Source organism: Natrix helvetica, assembly GCF_964273705.1.
Source record: "Natrix helvetica genome assembly, chromosome: 7".
Classification (NCBI taxonomy): domain Eukaryota; kingdom Metazoa; phylum Chordata; class Lepidosauria; order Squamata; family Natricidae; genus Natrix; species Natrix helvetica.
In genome coordinates this window covers 21,999,652-22,015,961 of record NC_138558.1, presented here as the reverse complement: position 1 = coordinate 22,015,961, position 16,310 = coordinate 21,999,652, and the positions used below count along the sequence as shown (strand labels likewise).

General features: G+C 41.7%; 1 protein-coding gene across 1 annotated transcript in view; it reads left to right on the top strand.

Moving 5' to 3' along the window:
- Positions 1-16,310, top strand: part of CENPE (centromere protein E) — a 75,867-nt gene that overhangs the window by 19,545 nt on the left and 40,012 nt on the right. Inside the window, exons 15-25 of the mRNA XM_081960011.1 lie at positions 2,946-3,031; positions 3,479-3,529; positions 3,614-3,769; positions 5,559-5,633; positions 5,768-5,902; positions 7,982-8,116; positions 8,899-9,076; positions 10,796-10,947; positions 11,695-11,997; positions 13,049-13,360; positions 14,422-14,733. Of these exons, the coding sequence (XP_081816137.1) occupies positions 2,946-3,031; positions 3,479-3,529; positions 3,614-3,769; positions 5,559-5,633; positions 5,768-5,902; positions 7,982-8,116; positions 8,899-9,076; positions 10,796-10,947; positions 11,695-11,997; positions 13,049-13,360; positions 14,422-14,733 (1,895 nt within the window). The remainder of the gene's footprint in view (positions 1-2,945; positions 3,032-3,478; positions 3,530-3,613; positions 3,770-5,558; positions 5,634-5,767; positions 5,903-7,981; positions 8,117-8,898; positions 9,077-10,795; positions 10,948-11,694; positions 11,998-13,048; positions 13,361-14,421; positions 14,734-16,310) is intronic.

The window sequence follows — 16,310 nt, the reverse complement described above, 5'->3', positions numbered from 1 at the left end:
CTGCAGGCCTGACAGTTGAATTCTGCTAAATATGAGATGGACTGTGAAGAGTGACATTCCAGCCTTAAACTACAGGTGGTCCTCCTTTAACAATCATTTGTTCAGTGACTGTACTTATAGGAGGTTGTTACAACCAGACCATGTACTTATGGCCATTGCAACATCTCCACAGTCACATGATTTGCGACCTTCCTTGCTGGCTTCCTACAAACAGTCGTTTGGGAAAGCAGCAGGAAGTTGGAAGTTGAGGTCAAGTGTGGTCCTCACTTAACCACCTGGGCAGTCTTCACTCAACAGCAACTGTAGGGCTTCCAGAACTGTTGTCACTGAGCAGCACGGTCACACTGCTTTTGACTTACCATATTTTTCAGAATATAAGACACACCAGAGTATAACACACACCAAGATTTTGAAGAGGCAAATTTTTTTTTAAAAGTTTTTGTCCCTGCAGACCTTGCGAAAACAGGTCCATTTTTTGCCAAAACAGGCCATGCATAGCCTTTAGAAGGCTTATAGAGTACTTTTGGGAGCTGGGGGGAAAAACAAGCAAACAAACAGGCCATTTTTTGCTCATTTTTGCCCTCCCCAGCCCCCAGGAGCATTCTGGAAGCCTCCTAAAGGCTATGCATCACCATTATTGCAAAGGGGCGGGGTTTCGGAAGGCCAAAAATGCTGTATTCAGTGTATAAGATGCCCCCAGATTTTCACCCTCTTTTTTGAGGGAAAAAGGTGCATCTTATACTCTGAAAAATACAGTAAGTGCCTCATTTAGCAGAAGCAGCACAGTCACATGTTTGTTTTTTAAGTACATCGCTTAAGAGAATTTCTGGTCCCCGTTGGCATTGTTAAACAAGGACTGCCTGTACCAAGTTCAGTTTCTCTCTTAATTGCTCTGAAAGAAATCTGAATCGGGCAGCTGTCTCCAGAGATTGAAAAGACCCAACTTTTCAAATGTATTGATCTGGCAGGTGCTTGTGCCCAAGGCACTCAGCATAACAGAGCTAGTATAAAATCTGCATTTCTCACTAGGACGAAAGCTACTTGCTGGAGTTAAACATCTATCCAAATCAAATGGGACGGAAAAGAACAAGCTTAAGTTCTATAAAATTCAGTTATCTGTTATAAAAACGATTTAGAGTCTTAATGGAATGGTTGTCGCTTGGTGACAATTAAGGAGACCAAAAGTAGCTACCCGTATTTATTCGAGTATAACGCGCACACGTGTATAACGTGCACCCCCTAATTTTCGATTAAAAATTGGTATAAAATTTTGTTTCACACCAAGCATTGTAATAGTAATGACTATTGCCGCCGGCGGGGCGGGAAGGGGGCGTAGGCGCGCCAACTTTTGCTCTAGTCAAGACAAAATAAGACCAAACTCGCGGGAGGCATTGTAATGAGTAGGCGATTGCTGTATCGAGAAGAGGAAGAGCAGGCTAAAGGTCCAGCATAGAAGCGAAGCCAAAAGAGATCCTTGCGAGGCTCTGCAGGCTTCCTCGGAGTAAGGAAGGCAACAGCTCCCCTCACCCGGGGCTCGTCGCGATGAAAAAGGCAGCCCTGATGCCGAGGAGAGCCTTGCAAGGAGGCGGAAAGGAAAAGCCCGAAAAGGCACCAAAAGAAGCGGGGGGAGCTTTGCCCGCCTGGTGGGCAGCCTGTGCGCGCCTGTTGCCAGTGTTCGGCGGCAGCAGCGGCGCTCCGACTATTGCCGCCGCTGCTGCCGCCGAACGCTGGCAACAGGACCGCCGGAGTGCCGCCTCATCTCTCCCAGGCGCCGCCTTTGAAAACGCCTCGATGGCTGCCCACCAGGCGGGCGAAGCTCCCCCCGCTTCTTTTGGTGCCTTTTCGGGCTTTTCCTTTCCGCCTCCTTGCAAGGCTCTCCTCGGCATCAGGGCTGCCTTTTTCATCGCGACGAGCCCCGCTGCTTTCTGGGGGGTGAGGGGAGCTGTTGCCTTCCTTACTCCGAGGAAGCCTGCAGAGCCTCGCAAGGATCTCTTTCGGCTTCGCTTCTATGCTGGACCTTCTGTAGGTAGAACAAGCAACGATTCCTTGGTTTAAACGGCGGCGGCAGCGGCGGGGAGACAAAGGAGGGGAAAGGCGGCAGGCAGCTGAGTTGCGACTATTGAGCACGGCGCGGCGCCGCCTGAGGCCGGGATCGAGGCTGCAGTCCGGAAATTTACAATTTACAATTCGCCACTGCCACCCCAGCCCAGCCCTCGTTTATAACGCGCACCCAAACTTTGACTTCTTTTTTGGGTATAAAATTTTGCGCGTTATACTCGAATAAATACGGTATTTTCTATTTTAAAAAAAATATTTCACAGAATTTCCATTTAATTTTATATACTTCGGGGTTGGGGGTGTTTTTATTTTTTTTCCTTTTACAGGTTTTTTTATTTTTATTTTCATATAAATATCCATAAGTATACCATTACATCTTAGCAAGCACTATTATGTATTATCCAATATTATATTATATCTATTCCTCTTATCATCCACCCCCAACAACTCTCATTTGCTCTTCTACTTTCCATACACCATATTATACCCTATTCCACCGCAGCCCTACCTTCTCTCCCTCTCTCCTCCTCCCTACCTCCTTCCTTCCTTCTACCATCCCTCCTCTCCTTTCTATTTCTACCTTCCCTTTTTTCTCCTCCTCTCTCCTGTTTTTGCTCCTTCTCTCTCTCCTCCTCTTTTCTTCACCTCTTCTTCCCTTTCTTCTATCCTCTCTCTTACCCTCCATCCCTCTTCCCTTCCACTCTCCACTAGGCTTTACATGGTGTATTTCAGCATTAGAGCATACTCAATTTAATATTGGTGGTATTAATCATATTCCATTAATCATATTTCATATTAATAATTTTACATACATCCTCCTTTTAAGTGTATACATATACAATAATTCCATTATTGTTCCCCTGGTTCGGGGTGTTTTTAATTCTTAGCTGTATCCTCGGACTTCTCCGACTATGAGGATCCATCCAGTATTATGCCTGAGGAGGAATGGATCCCGGGATCGAAAATAAACTTTGTAAGTATTGGGGGCTGATAAAAAAAAAACATGCAGAATTTGCAGAGAGGGTTGGATATATTGTTGAACCATTTTTTCCAATGCAGTGGGCAAACATTCTTCAGTGGGTTGTAGAATTGCACATTAAGGGGAAATACAGCTTATCAAAAACTCTTCCCCAGTGCCTCTATTTTATGCCAGCAGTGTCTTGATCTGCCTGTAAAGGAAGAAAGGGAACAGGTTCTCTTATTATCTTTATTCCTAGCTAGATTTATATTATTACAAATCCAATAAAATAAATGTTATTTGCATATTATTATGTGTAAAAATAGAGTTTTTCTTCCAGCTGGGAAGATAATTTGATGATGAGGCAGAATGGTTTTAAGCAACAATCCCTTTTAAGTTTCATTACATTTAATATTTTGCAAAGTAGAAGAATGTTGTTGCCTGAAGTGTCTTTTGTTCTAGACTTCTAAGAGAGAGTCGATTCAGCTTTGCCAAAGCCTCTTGGAAGAAAGGGTGAGTCATTTTTGTAGATTGCAGGATATTCAACCAGAGGTTATGGGTAAAAGATGTAATTTCCTCCATTCCTTTCTTGGCTAGAATAATGCCGTCACTGAACAGCAAACCATACAAGCAAAATTTGATAGTGTGTGCTTGGAGAAAGAACGGCTGACCTATGAACTCACAGAGCTGCATGAGAAAATATCAACCCATGAATTTATGGCCCTTGAGAAACAGGCTTCTGAAGAGCAGGAGGTGAGAAAAAAGGAGAGTTTGCAAATGAAACATTTGTATGCAAATGAAACATTTCCATAAGCTTTAAAGACTTTCATTGTGAAGTGCAAACAGACTAAACGCCACTGCAGTTCTTTCAAAACATGTAAAGTTGTGAGATTTTTTCCCCCAACTATTTTATACAGGTAATCCTCGATTTATGAGTTCACAATTAGTTCACTTATTGACCGTTCGAAATTACGTGATAACACCCCCTGAGTATTTACAACACAGCCCCTAAATTACGAATGTTGAAGCACCACAGAAATAATTTACGACTGCAGAGGCACTGCATCATTCACCCTGCTTATTCTCCCCACCTGGCTCGCCATAATTACTTCCCCACCCTAATCCCGCCATGCCGGACTCACTTACCTTGAGAAGATCACCGTTCTCTCGTTTGCGGTTTCTTTGAGAGTGGGACAATTTTGCTTCCACTATCCGAAAAATGCTTTTTGCACACCAAGAGTAAAATATTCGGGGGGGGGGGGATTATCTCATGTGACTTCAGACCGCCATTCTCTGCGAAAGCAGATGGGTGCCTGAAGTCACACGAGATCACGGCCCCCAGAAGCTTCCAGTCTCCATGCAAAACCTTTGCAAGCCGACAGGTTCGCATTATACTTCCAATGCATCCCAGTTGTTTAGGACTTCAGTTCCCAGATTTCCTGACCAACACATCTGAAGACAGTGCTGGATAGGAAATCTGGGAGTGAAAAGGTTGTCCTGGAGGACATAGATTAGGGCAAAGTGTTTGGGTCACATGGCACTATAACCTTGCACAGCATCTTGCCCAACGATCATCTGGGAATAACGCATTTTCTCTCTCAATGTCCATTATGAAAGGAAGATGGGACATAAATGCACTAATTTTAATGGGATATAAATTACTGAAGTAGAATTAAACTTGTTGTGTCCAACCATGAAATATTAAATCTTGCAACCAAGGCATTCTACTTTGAAAGACTGAGAAGTAATAACAATGACTGGATGTACATGTCTTACAAAGCTAAGCTTTGCTTTTGACTGTATACATACTATATTGGGCCATGGTTCCACAACCAACCACAATTATTACGTTTGAGATTAGCCAAAACATGGCTGATTTGATTTTAGCTTAGTGTTATATATAAACCAAGTCATCATTGCACAGTGCCATGTACAAATCTAGCCACTCTGGTACTGAGGTTGAAATTTTGTTTCCTAGATTTTTCTCTGGGTTAAGATATGTAAAAACAGTATTTCCTGCAGTAACAACTAGTTCAGGGGCGTCAAACTCAAAGCCGGCAGGCTGGATCCGGCCTGCAAGATGTTTAAATCTGGCCCGTGGTGCCGGCCTGGAAATACCAAAGGACCGGCCTGCGGGGCCTCCGTGAGGCCCTTTTTGGTGGGTAGAGTGTTGCTGGAAGCTGAAAACAAGCCACACGGGGCCTCCAGCGGCCTGTTTTTGGCCGGAAGGCTGCTGCAGGACACCATGGAGGCAAAAAAGGAGGCGCCGGGAGTGATTTTGGCCAGCAAAATGCTGCAGGAGGCAGCCGTCTTGTGTCTCCCACCCCCACCCCGCCAGCCCTCAGAGGAGCACTACAATGCTGATCTGGCCCTCGAAGAAATCCAGTTTGACATCCCTGAACTAGATGCTTATCTAAAATTGAGTGGTTCTAACAGAATCTTTTAATGCAAAGGCTGCTTATCTTTCTTATGGTGATGGCAAGTAAACTAAACCAATGGGTGCTTCATAACTGCTTTGCTATTTGCTTCACTTGCTCCACAGATGCAACTAATGCATGAAATTACCAACTTAAAGGCTATAATTTCAAATGCAGAAATATACAATCAAGACCTTCAGGTGAGCTGGTTGTGGTTGCCGGGTTTCCCTTTTTTTTTTAATGGAATGGCGATATTGAATGGGGGCAATTCCTTTGTATTTAGTATAGCATGTACTGAATGTGTTTGAGATATACCTTTTTGTTTGTTTTATAGCAAGAAATAAACTCAAAAGACATGCAGTGCAAGGAACAAGAGGAAAGAATCACAGCGTTGGAAGAGCACAATAAGAAACTTAAAAGCCTTGTAGAAGAGTTTAGAAAAGACAAAAATGATACAACCATTTTAATAGTAAGTCTGAAACTTCTTAATTAATTGTGTATTTAGTAAGTGAACCATGAAAAGCATAAAAGGTAAAGGTTCCCCTAATACATACGTAGTAGTCGTTCCAGACTCTAGGAGGCGGTGCTCATCTCTGTTTCAAAGCTGAAGAGCCAGCTCTGTCCAAAAACATCTCCGTGGTCATGTGGCCAGCATGACTAAATGCCGAAAGCGCACGGAACGCTGTTACCTTTCTAACAAAGATGGTTCCTATTTTTTTACTTGCATTTTTACATGCTTTCAAACTGTTAGGTTGGCAGAAGCTAGGACAAGTAAGGGGCGCTCACTCTGTTACGCGACGCTAGGGATTCGAACTGCCGACCTTCTGATTGACAAGCTCAGCATCTTAGCCACTGAGCCACCACGTCCCTCTCATGAAAAGCATAGCTGGCTGGGGAATTCTGGGAGTTGAAGTCCACAGGACTTAAAGTCACCAAGTTTGAGAAACACTGCTCTAGACTATCACATAGAGCAGGGGTGTCAAACTTGGGGCCCGAGGGCCAGATGTGTCATGCACTGGCCATGCCCATCCCCGGTTCAGCGCACGGTGGGGGGGGGAGTCATGATATGACATGTGACAACAACGTGACATTGCAAATTTGACACCCCGAAGTAAATTTATCAAGTTTTCTAGGCAAAGCAAATAATTTGTAGAAGTTACAAAAGTTAACACAAGTTATTAATAAGAGCTCTTGTCAGTTGATGTATTTTCACAATTTCCAGTGAGTGATTGGAGAATGAATGATATTTCCATGTGGCTAAACCATGTCCAAAAGTTTGGTTTGCTACATGGATAGAGAGAGATACAAATTCTCATGGTGTTATTATCGCATTGGCCTGATTCACAAGGAGAGATAATTCTAAGCTATAATATGATTTCTTTGGTTCGGGTTTAACATATTGTGGGAAGCTAGCAAGTTGTTTCTTATTTAACAAAACTTGATTTTAATGAAAATCAAGTCTGTCAAAAATCAAGTTTGTTATCATGTCTAAACCCAATCACTTAGAAACTTTTACTGCATTTTCCAAGTAATCATTAGAGCCAATATTCCAATAGTTAGCATTCATTGTCCATTGAGCAGTCTTGGGACAATTTGATAAATACAATTAGTCCTCAACTTACAAACACAGTTGAGGTCGATGTTTCTGTTCCTAAGAGAGACATTTGTTAAGTGAATTTTGCCCCATGTTACAACCTATCTTGTCACAGTTGTTAAGTGAATCGCTGCAGGTGTTAAATTAATGACCCAATTGTTAAGTGAATCCGGCTTCCCCATTGGCTTTGCTTGTGAGAAAGGGTACACAAGGTGATCATATGACCCTTGGACATTGCAGCCATGATAAATATGAATCAGTTGCCAAGGATCTGATTTTTGATCACATGAGTACGAGAATGCAGTAATAGCCATAAGTATGAAAAACAGTGGTGAGTCAGTTTTTTCAGTGCCATTGTAACTTTGGTCACTAAATGAACTGTTGTAAGTTGGGGGCTACTTGTATACAAATTTTCTATAAATCAATGTGATTTTTTTTCATATAAATATAATAGCATGGGTTAACATATTATTATGGCTGAGGATGCATTTCTAAAGTGAGTTCAGTTTTCAGAGCTATAGAAGTGATCATAATTTCTCCCAAGGAGTGAACATTTTGCTGATATTTTTGTCCTGTTTTGTGATAACCGAAGCAGCAAAATGGAGCCAGTAAAGGATAATATATAGCAGGGGTGTCAAACTCGTGGCCCGTGGGCTGGATGCATCATGTGCTGGCCATGCCCCTGCCCGGTTTAGCAAAGGGGGGTGGAAGTTGCAATACATCATGTGACGACTCAAGTTTGACACCCCTGGTATTTAGGCTTTACCTCTGTTGTTTTTTTTAAATTGAAATTCATCATGATGTGGCGATTGCGAAAATAAATTTATGAATCATCTGTTTTAACTTTCCTGGCCACAACCCATCAACCATACCAAAAAAAAATAGTTTTCATTTTTCCTTGATAGAATAGTTATCTCTGCTTAAACCACACTATCACAATCTTCATGCTTGCAGCAAACTCCAAGGAAAAAACGGGATGAAGTGCAAGAGTTAAAGCAGTCCCTCAGAGATGCTGAAGCAGTTGCCCTGGATGCTAAGAAAGAATCTGCATTCCTCCAAAGTGAAAATATAACACTGAAAGAAAAAATGGTAAGAAAATAAAAATAAAAATTAGCTGCTGAAAACCTGTTTCAAAACTCTAGAACATGTTTGTTTGTAAAAAAGTTATTTGTTTCTCATTAGAAGACTGTTATGTAAATGGTAAGCGAAATGATTTTAAAAAAAAACTGGAGGCATCTTTTCCCAGGATCCGATGTACATTCAGAAGAAGATAACATTAAGGAGCCTACCACAATAGAGATTTAAGTTTAAGATCTCATCTCATCTTGTAGATTATGCTGCTGATAATTCCTAGAATGAATCTAGTGACAATTTGAAGGTGTGTGTGTGAGGCAATGCTGCCTAAGATGGTTTTCTTGTAAGCCAGAAAGCGGAAATCACAGAGCAAACTGTGTTTGTTGTACATTGCCAATCTGTACTTGGATGTTCATGTTCATACTGTACTAACCAACGGTTGGCTGCTCCCGTTTTGGACTGGTTCACTCAAACCGGTAGTTCTGAGCACCGGCTGGCCCTGCCCCGATGCTGTCTGGTCCTAGATATCTCATTTTCCGGCTCTCTTGCCCTGTCCCACAACCCAGCTGATTTGTGTGTCTCACTTGTTCTACTAACCATGGCTGACCTAGCAGGTTGTGCAAGAAACCTTCCCCATCGGAAAAGCCTTGTTTTAGGTGTTGCGCATACAAAGCGTGTGTGTGCGAAGCGTGCGTGTGCGAAGTGCGTGCGTGAAGCGTGCATGCACTCACATTGTCGGCAAACCGGTTGTTAAAATATGTGCGGCCCACCTCTGATGCTAACTCATTCCCATATAGAACCAGCTCTCAGATACTTGCAATCAAATTGAAAAAGATCTTGGAAGCTACAAGACCCAATTAGAAACAGGAAAAGCCAACTATAAAAAAATGCAGTCTGATCTCCAGAAAGAGCTACAGTATTACATGCAAGAAAATGCAAAGCTGACCTCACTAGTGGAAGTTAACAATTCAAAAGGTATTCCTTTGTCCTTTATGAAATCCTAAATGCTGAGGAAAAAGTTTTCCAATTTAAAGTCAGTAGAATGCTGGTAGGAATACTAGGAGTTGTAATTCCAGTACATGTGGGTTGGGAAAGGTTGCATTAAATTAAATCTGCAGTGTTTCAGGAAGGATTTTGAGAAGTCAGAATGGGAAGGTGTCTTATTTTTTTCTGTCATGTTGCTTTGTTTTTTTTTTTTTTTTAGGTTTTGCTTATTTTTTATGTGGCTTGGTTTGCTTTTATTTCTTGCGCACAATTTGAGCCTCCTTCCCCCCCTTTCCAAATTGAGATTTTAAAAAAAAATCTAGTGAAGGAGATATCTCAGCCATCTATAATAAAACCACCAAAAAGTTTTGTAGTATTTTAAAGCTTATCAAATATACTTTAGGTTTTCATTCACCTCATAGGCATTTGATGAGACGTTTAATTTAGTTGCAGGATCTCTTTTAACAAAACTATTGCAGCTACCATTAAAAAATATACTCAGTTATTTTTCCACTTAAAATGGGTTGCCTGGATTCCAATTTGTAGTTGCCTTTCCTATATTTAAGAAAAAGGATATAACTGCTGCTCGGGAGTTTCAAAATTAAAGATTGTTCTGAAAATCAAAACTCAAAACTCAAAAAATCAAAATGGAGAAAGGAAACTGCATAACTAAGAAAAGGAACAGAGAGGAAATAAGCCAAACTGTATGAGCAGCAAAGTTTTATTTTTTAGGGATGTAAGGGAGAGTGGCTTTTGTTGTTATGTCACTGTTTTTCTGTTTCCGTCAGCAATGTAATTTGCAAAACTCAGGATATGAATTACTCTGCATTTTAACAAGAAATTTCACCCTACCTAAAATGTATAAAAAATAAGAACTGGGGCTACAGCTCAAAGATATACAGTATTCTTTACTGTATAGTCCAAGATTTAATCTCCAGTATTTATAAGTAAGACAGCAAAAGTTCATGAAAACGAAAGAACCGTTGATGATATGGGTTCCCCATGATGTAGCTTCCTATGTATAGAGCAGCGATGGCGAACCTTTTTTGGCTCGCGTGCCACAAGGGGGGGAGCGCAGGGGGGTCGTGTGCGGGCGTGCCGCACTCATAACACAATGCGCGACCCCCCAGTGTGCATGCACGCACAAGGTGCAAACACCCCCCCCATTTTAACATGCTTTTTTCGCCCTCCCCAGGCTCCAGAGGCTTTATAGGAGTCTGGGGAGGGCGAAAAGAGCCTCCCCCGCCCCCCCGAGGCCCTCCGGAGGCTTCAGGGACCGTCCAGAGGCTACCCTGAAGCCTTTGGAAGGCTTAAAACCAGCCTCCGAGCAAACCGGAAGTGACTTCCGGGTTGCTCGGAGGGTCGTTTTAAGCGCTCCGAAGGGTTTAGGGACCCTCCGAGCAAAGCGCTCTGAGGGCGTCAGGGAAACCTCCGGACGGTCCCTGAAGCCTCCGGGGGGGGGAGGCTCTTTTCGCCCTCCCCAGGCTCATATAAAGCCTCTGGAGCCTGGAAAAGCGAAAAATAGGTTTTTAAAAGGTGAACTCAACTGGCCAGCTGACAGGGCAGCGCCTCGCATGCCCTGACAAACGGCTCCGCGTGCCACCTGTGGCACGCGTGCCATAGGTTCGCCATCACTGGTATAGAGCAATCCAGTCAACATAGCACAGTTGTCATTCATTTCCGTGATACGTTTTTCCCTCTCTTTTCCAGGCTTGCTACCATATATGGAGTTGGGAGGGGAAATGGAGGATTTAAAAAATCAGCTTAATAAAGCCTTGGACGAGAACGTGGATTTAAAGGAAAAGTTGGCTGGTTTATCAGAAGCAAACTCTGGATCAGATCTTGAAATCTTACATAAAGAAGTAAAAAATATTGCATGAATCACTGGCTATTATTCAATACCATTTCATATAGCAATACTTACATTTTCAAGTGAAATGTTTTCTCTTTTCAGAATAAAGTTTATTTTCTTTACTGTTTCCTAAAACAGACTTCTAGCACTAGTGACCTATTTCAGCATTGTAAACAATTTTATTGACTTTTAGCAGAAAGTCAGTGATTAGTTGCGAGGGCTTTACACAGTGACTTTGGAACAGGCTCCTAGCAAAATCAATAGTTGTTTCTTGGAGTAGCTTCCAAACCAGTACTCAATCCTGAAAAAAGAGGCAGCTGCTTGCTTGATTCAAAAGCATTTGAAAATTGAATTAGAAATCACAGTGTTATTTTGTTGCTTTAACTTCCAGTTTCTTTCATATTTAGAGAATGGAATTTTGGGTGTTAGATTGCTAAAAGTGGGGAATACAGAATTTGTTAGAAGATAGGATTGATTGGCAAAGTGTGATAAGCAGTAATAGACTTCAGCTAGGAAAATAGAGCAAGTCCCTACAAGATTTCTTTTTAAGACTAAAGCAAGATTACAACAGATAATCTTTTGATTAGTTTTGGAATAATGACAGACATCAAATTGATTCCCGTTAAGAGAAGCAAACCAAGAATCCCAAACAATTATCTTCCATTATTATCTAGTTAATTTTTAAAACATAACGAAAACACCAAGAGCTGTTCTCCCATATTTTGTTCATAATATATGCTTTTGGTTTTATTACCAGATTGTTGAAAAAAACGACACAATTGCTTTGCTGATGTCAGAAAAAGAAATGTTGCTGTCTCAAGTTGCTGAAAAAGAGAAAATGTTTCATGAAGCAACTCAAACAGTGGCATCCAAAATGGATTTAACAAATGATGAAGTGATGAGAGGACACACCGTAGCTTTTGAAGAACTCAGGCAGCCATGTGGTAAATTGCAGCAGAAATCCTTGGCTGTGGCTGAAGAAGACAAATCCATGAAAACACAAATAGATTCCTGTTCCAATGGAAGTCTCAATACTTCCATCAGTTATAATACCCAAGAGGTAAGTGCCCATTTAATATGATAAGTCAATAGATACATTAACACATGCACAGCGAACAGTTGGGGCGACAGCTTGCGTGCCCTCTGCGGCACGCGTGCCATAGGTTAGCCATCATGGACATAGATGTTTCTTTCAGACAAGGCATGTTATGTGAACATAGGAACTACAGCATGTTTGGTTAAATCTAGATTTAGGACTTGGGGGCATTGTATGAATCTGTACATTGTATCCAATTTACAGGACATATTAGACCCATTATATTTTGTGTATCAAATTGCATCTGGGAACTCAGCCAACAGTAATGGAGCTTAGGTGCCTCTTGCTTATTACTATTGTTATTGCTTTGTTTAATTTTCCAATTTCACACCGAAAGTGGAATGGAATTATCTGCTGCTGCTTTCAAAGAAAAGATTTAGCAGGAAATTTCCCATGCCAAAGTACTGAGAATTCATTAACCATGGATAAAAAACAGACTGATGCATAAGTTGACTTATCACCTCTGAAATACCTTTCCTTTGAGCTCCTCAGTATCTCTAAACCGAGGAATAGCCCCATGAATATTCCCTGGCTCTGCTATGCATCTACTATTTTTTATACTAAAAGTTTAAGCAGGGATTCAGTATGGCCCAAGGGGACAGGTGTCAAACACACCGCGTCATTTTGCCGTCACGTGACGTATCGTGATGTTTTTTCGGGAGCTGGAGTGGGCGTGGGCTGCAAGTGATGCATCTGCCCCACAGGCCGCCAGTTTGATGCCTCTCCTCTAGGGTATATCCAAGGCTGCTAGTACTCTTGAATCTTTGCCTCCCCGTAGTCTTGGCCATTATACTACACTGACTATCCATTCAAAGGGATCATTGTTTAAGAGAATATTGTTACAATACACTTAAAACGTCTTAAGTATTTGCAAGGAATTCATTAAGATTATTGCAAAACAAAGTTAAAAGCGATTTCAACATTTGACAATTTTTGATGCTGCATTTTCAATATACAACTTTTCAATATATTAAATTGTGCTTCACATATATGTTATAATTTCCTGAAAAAAAAGCAATCTACCAAAAAGGAAGAATTTGAGGGGAAGGACTTGGAACAAGAGGAGCTTCTCACACTTAAAAAACAACTGGATGAAGCGCATGAAAAGCTGAGTGAAATGGAAGAGCTCAAAGGTCAGTTGAAGGCTTGGGAGTCCAAAGTGGAAGCCGAGGAGGCACAAAAGTCAGACATGACGGAAAGACTTCAGGAGGATAGAGAAAAAATAAGAGCCTTGACCCAAGAAAGAAATGACTTCAAACAAAAACAGGAAGCCCTTGAGAAGGAGAGAGATCAGCTCAAAGAAGAGATACAAGATATTGTCTCGATGGTAAGTTAAACATGGCAGAGAAGCAGGTGACTTTGTCATTATGGACCATATTTATTCTTTTGGAACTTTTAATTGATTGGGTTAGGAGTCAGCAAGGATTGTATTCAGTGATATCACTAAGTGCAGCCAAAAATATTGGTCTTTTAGGGAAGTTAAGAGTGATAACAGGCACATCGTCCCTCATAAATGCTGAGTATGGCTATTTCCATCCTTACATTCATTTTACATGTGCGGTTCAGAAAAATGCAAGTAAACCATCATAGGGCTTTTTGGGAAACCTCAGGATATTAATCAGTGGAACCAGTAGAATGCCCCAACACTGGAAGTCTTTAAGAAGATGTTGGATAGCCATCTGTCTGAAAAGGTATAGGGTTTCCTGCCTAGGCAAGGGTTGGACTAGAAGACCTCCAAGGTCCCTTCCAACTCTACTATTGTATTGTATTGTATTGTATTGTATGTAGGAGAAAATATTATGTGAAAAGTCACTAAAGTCCAGGACTACCCATACTGCAACATATAGCACCCAGGTCTTCACTGGAATCATTAAACTGTTTTGTCTTAGCCTTTAATATCTGGGATGTCATTCCAGAAAGAGTTTTACTGTTAAATTGCTCAACGTGCTGCCTATTTCAACAGCCGTAGAAGTGCATGCAGCCTTGCCTACATCAACAGAAATAAGCTGGAGTAGAATAGTATGTGATGCTTAGCCAGGGGTGGAATTCAGCAGGTTTGCACCGGTTTGGGCGAACCAGATGTTAATTTTGCATCCGGTTAAGCGAACCGGTTGTTGCAAGGACCAGCTGGCCCCGTCCCTTCCTGGAGTCTCTACGTGGCCAGGTAAAGTGCAGGTCCCACGTGGAGGCTCTGGGAGGGCGAAAAATTGGCCTCTTGGTACTTAGCCTACTGTGTTAAAACTTGTTATTGTATTTGCAAGGAATTCATTAAGATTATTGCAAAACAAAGTTAAAAGCGATTTCAATATTTGACAACTTTTGATGCTGGATTTTCAACATATTAAATTGTGTTTCACTTATATGTTATAATTTCCTGAAAAATCAAAGCGATCTACCAAAAAGGAAGATTTCAAGGAGAAGGACTTGGAACAAGAGGAGCTTCTCACACTTAAAAAACAACTGGATGAAGCGCATGAAAAGCTGAGTGAAATGGAAGAGCTCAAAGGTCAGTTGAAGGCTTGGGAGTCCAAAAGGGAAGCCGAGGAGGCACAAAAGTCAGACGTGATGGAAAGACTTCAGGAGGATAAAGAAAAAATAAGAGCCTTGACCCAAGAAAGAAATGACTTCAAACAAAAACAGGAAGCCCTTGAGAAGGAGAGAGATCAGCTCAAAGAAGAGATACAAGATATTGTCTCGATGGTAAGTTAAACATGGCAGAGAAGCAGGTGACTTTGTCATTATGGACCATATTTATTCTTTTGGAGGTTTTAATTGATTGGGTTAGGAGTCAGCAAAGATTGTATTCAGTGATATCACTAAGTGCAGCCAAAAATATTGGTCTTTTAGGGAAGTTAAGAGTGATAACAGGCACATCGTCCCTCATAAATGCTAAGTATGGCTATTTCCATCCTTACATTCATTTTACATGTGCGGTTCAGAAAAATGCAACTAAACCATCATAGGGTTTTTTGGAGAACCTCAGGATATTAATCAGTGGAACCAGTAGAATGCCCCAACACTGGAAGTCTTTAAGAAGATGTTGGATAGCCATCTGTCTGAAAAGGTATAGGGTTTCCTGCCTAGGCAGGGGTTGGACTAGAAGACCTCCAAGGTCCCTTCCAACTCTACTATTGTATTGTATTGTATTGTATTATATGTAGGAGAAAATATTATGTGAAAAGTCACTAAAGTCCAGGACTACCCATACTGCAACATATGGCACCCAGGTCTTCACTGGAATCATTAAACTGTTTTGTCTTAGCCTTTAATATCTAGGATGTCATTCCAGAAAGAGTTTTACTGTTAAATTGCTCAACGTGCTGCCTATTTCAACAGCCGTAGAAGTGCATGCAGCCTTGCCTACATCAACAGAAATAAGCTGGAGTAGAATACTTTGATAGTTAGCCAGGGGTGGGATTCAGCAGGTTTGCACCGGTTTGGGTGAACCAGATGTTAATTTTGCATCCAGTTCAGAGAACCGGTTGTAGCAAGTACCGGCTGGGCCTGCCCCTCCCAGGACTCTCTACTACGTTGCCCAGTCATCATGCCAGGTAAAGTGCAGGCCCCACAAAGAGGCTCTAAGAGGGCAAAACAATGGGCCTCCTGGAAGTCTGGAAATAGGCCCGTTTTTAGCCTCCAGAGCCTGACATTCTACCTCCTGGAGGCTAGGGAAAAGCCTCCGGAGGCTGGGAAGGGTGAAAAATAGGCCTACTGAAAGTCCGAAAACGGGCCTGTTTCCAGCCTCTGGAGGGTCTCCGGAGCCTGGAGAGGGCGAAACACACACAACCCTGCCATGGTGCAGCAAGCCAAGTAGGTCACGCCCACCCAGCAAGCTGGCAGAGAACCGCTTACTAACATGTTTCAATCCCACCCACCCCCTGTGCTTAGCTAACATGAAACTGCTAATTGTGTTGTCTTGACCTAATTCATACTTGCTATCATGGTAAACTATAACATAGACATTTGTTTTAGACATGGCATGTTATGGGAATATAGGAACTACAGCATGTTTGGTTAAATCTAGATTTAGGACTTGGAGCATAGTCTAAATTTGTACATTGTATGCAAGTTACAGGAAGTATTAGACCCATTATACTTTGTGTATCAAATTGCATCTCGGTACTCAGCCTACCGTGTTGGAACTTGTTATTGCTTCATCTAATTTTCCAATTTCACACCGAAAGTGGAATGGAATTATCTGCTGCTGCATTAAAAGAAAAGATTTAGCATGTAATTTCCTATGGCAAAACAATTGCCTTTTATAGCCAAGGTACTGA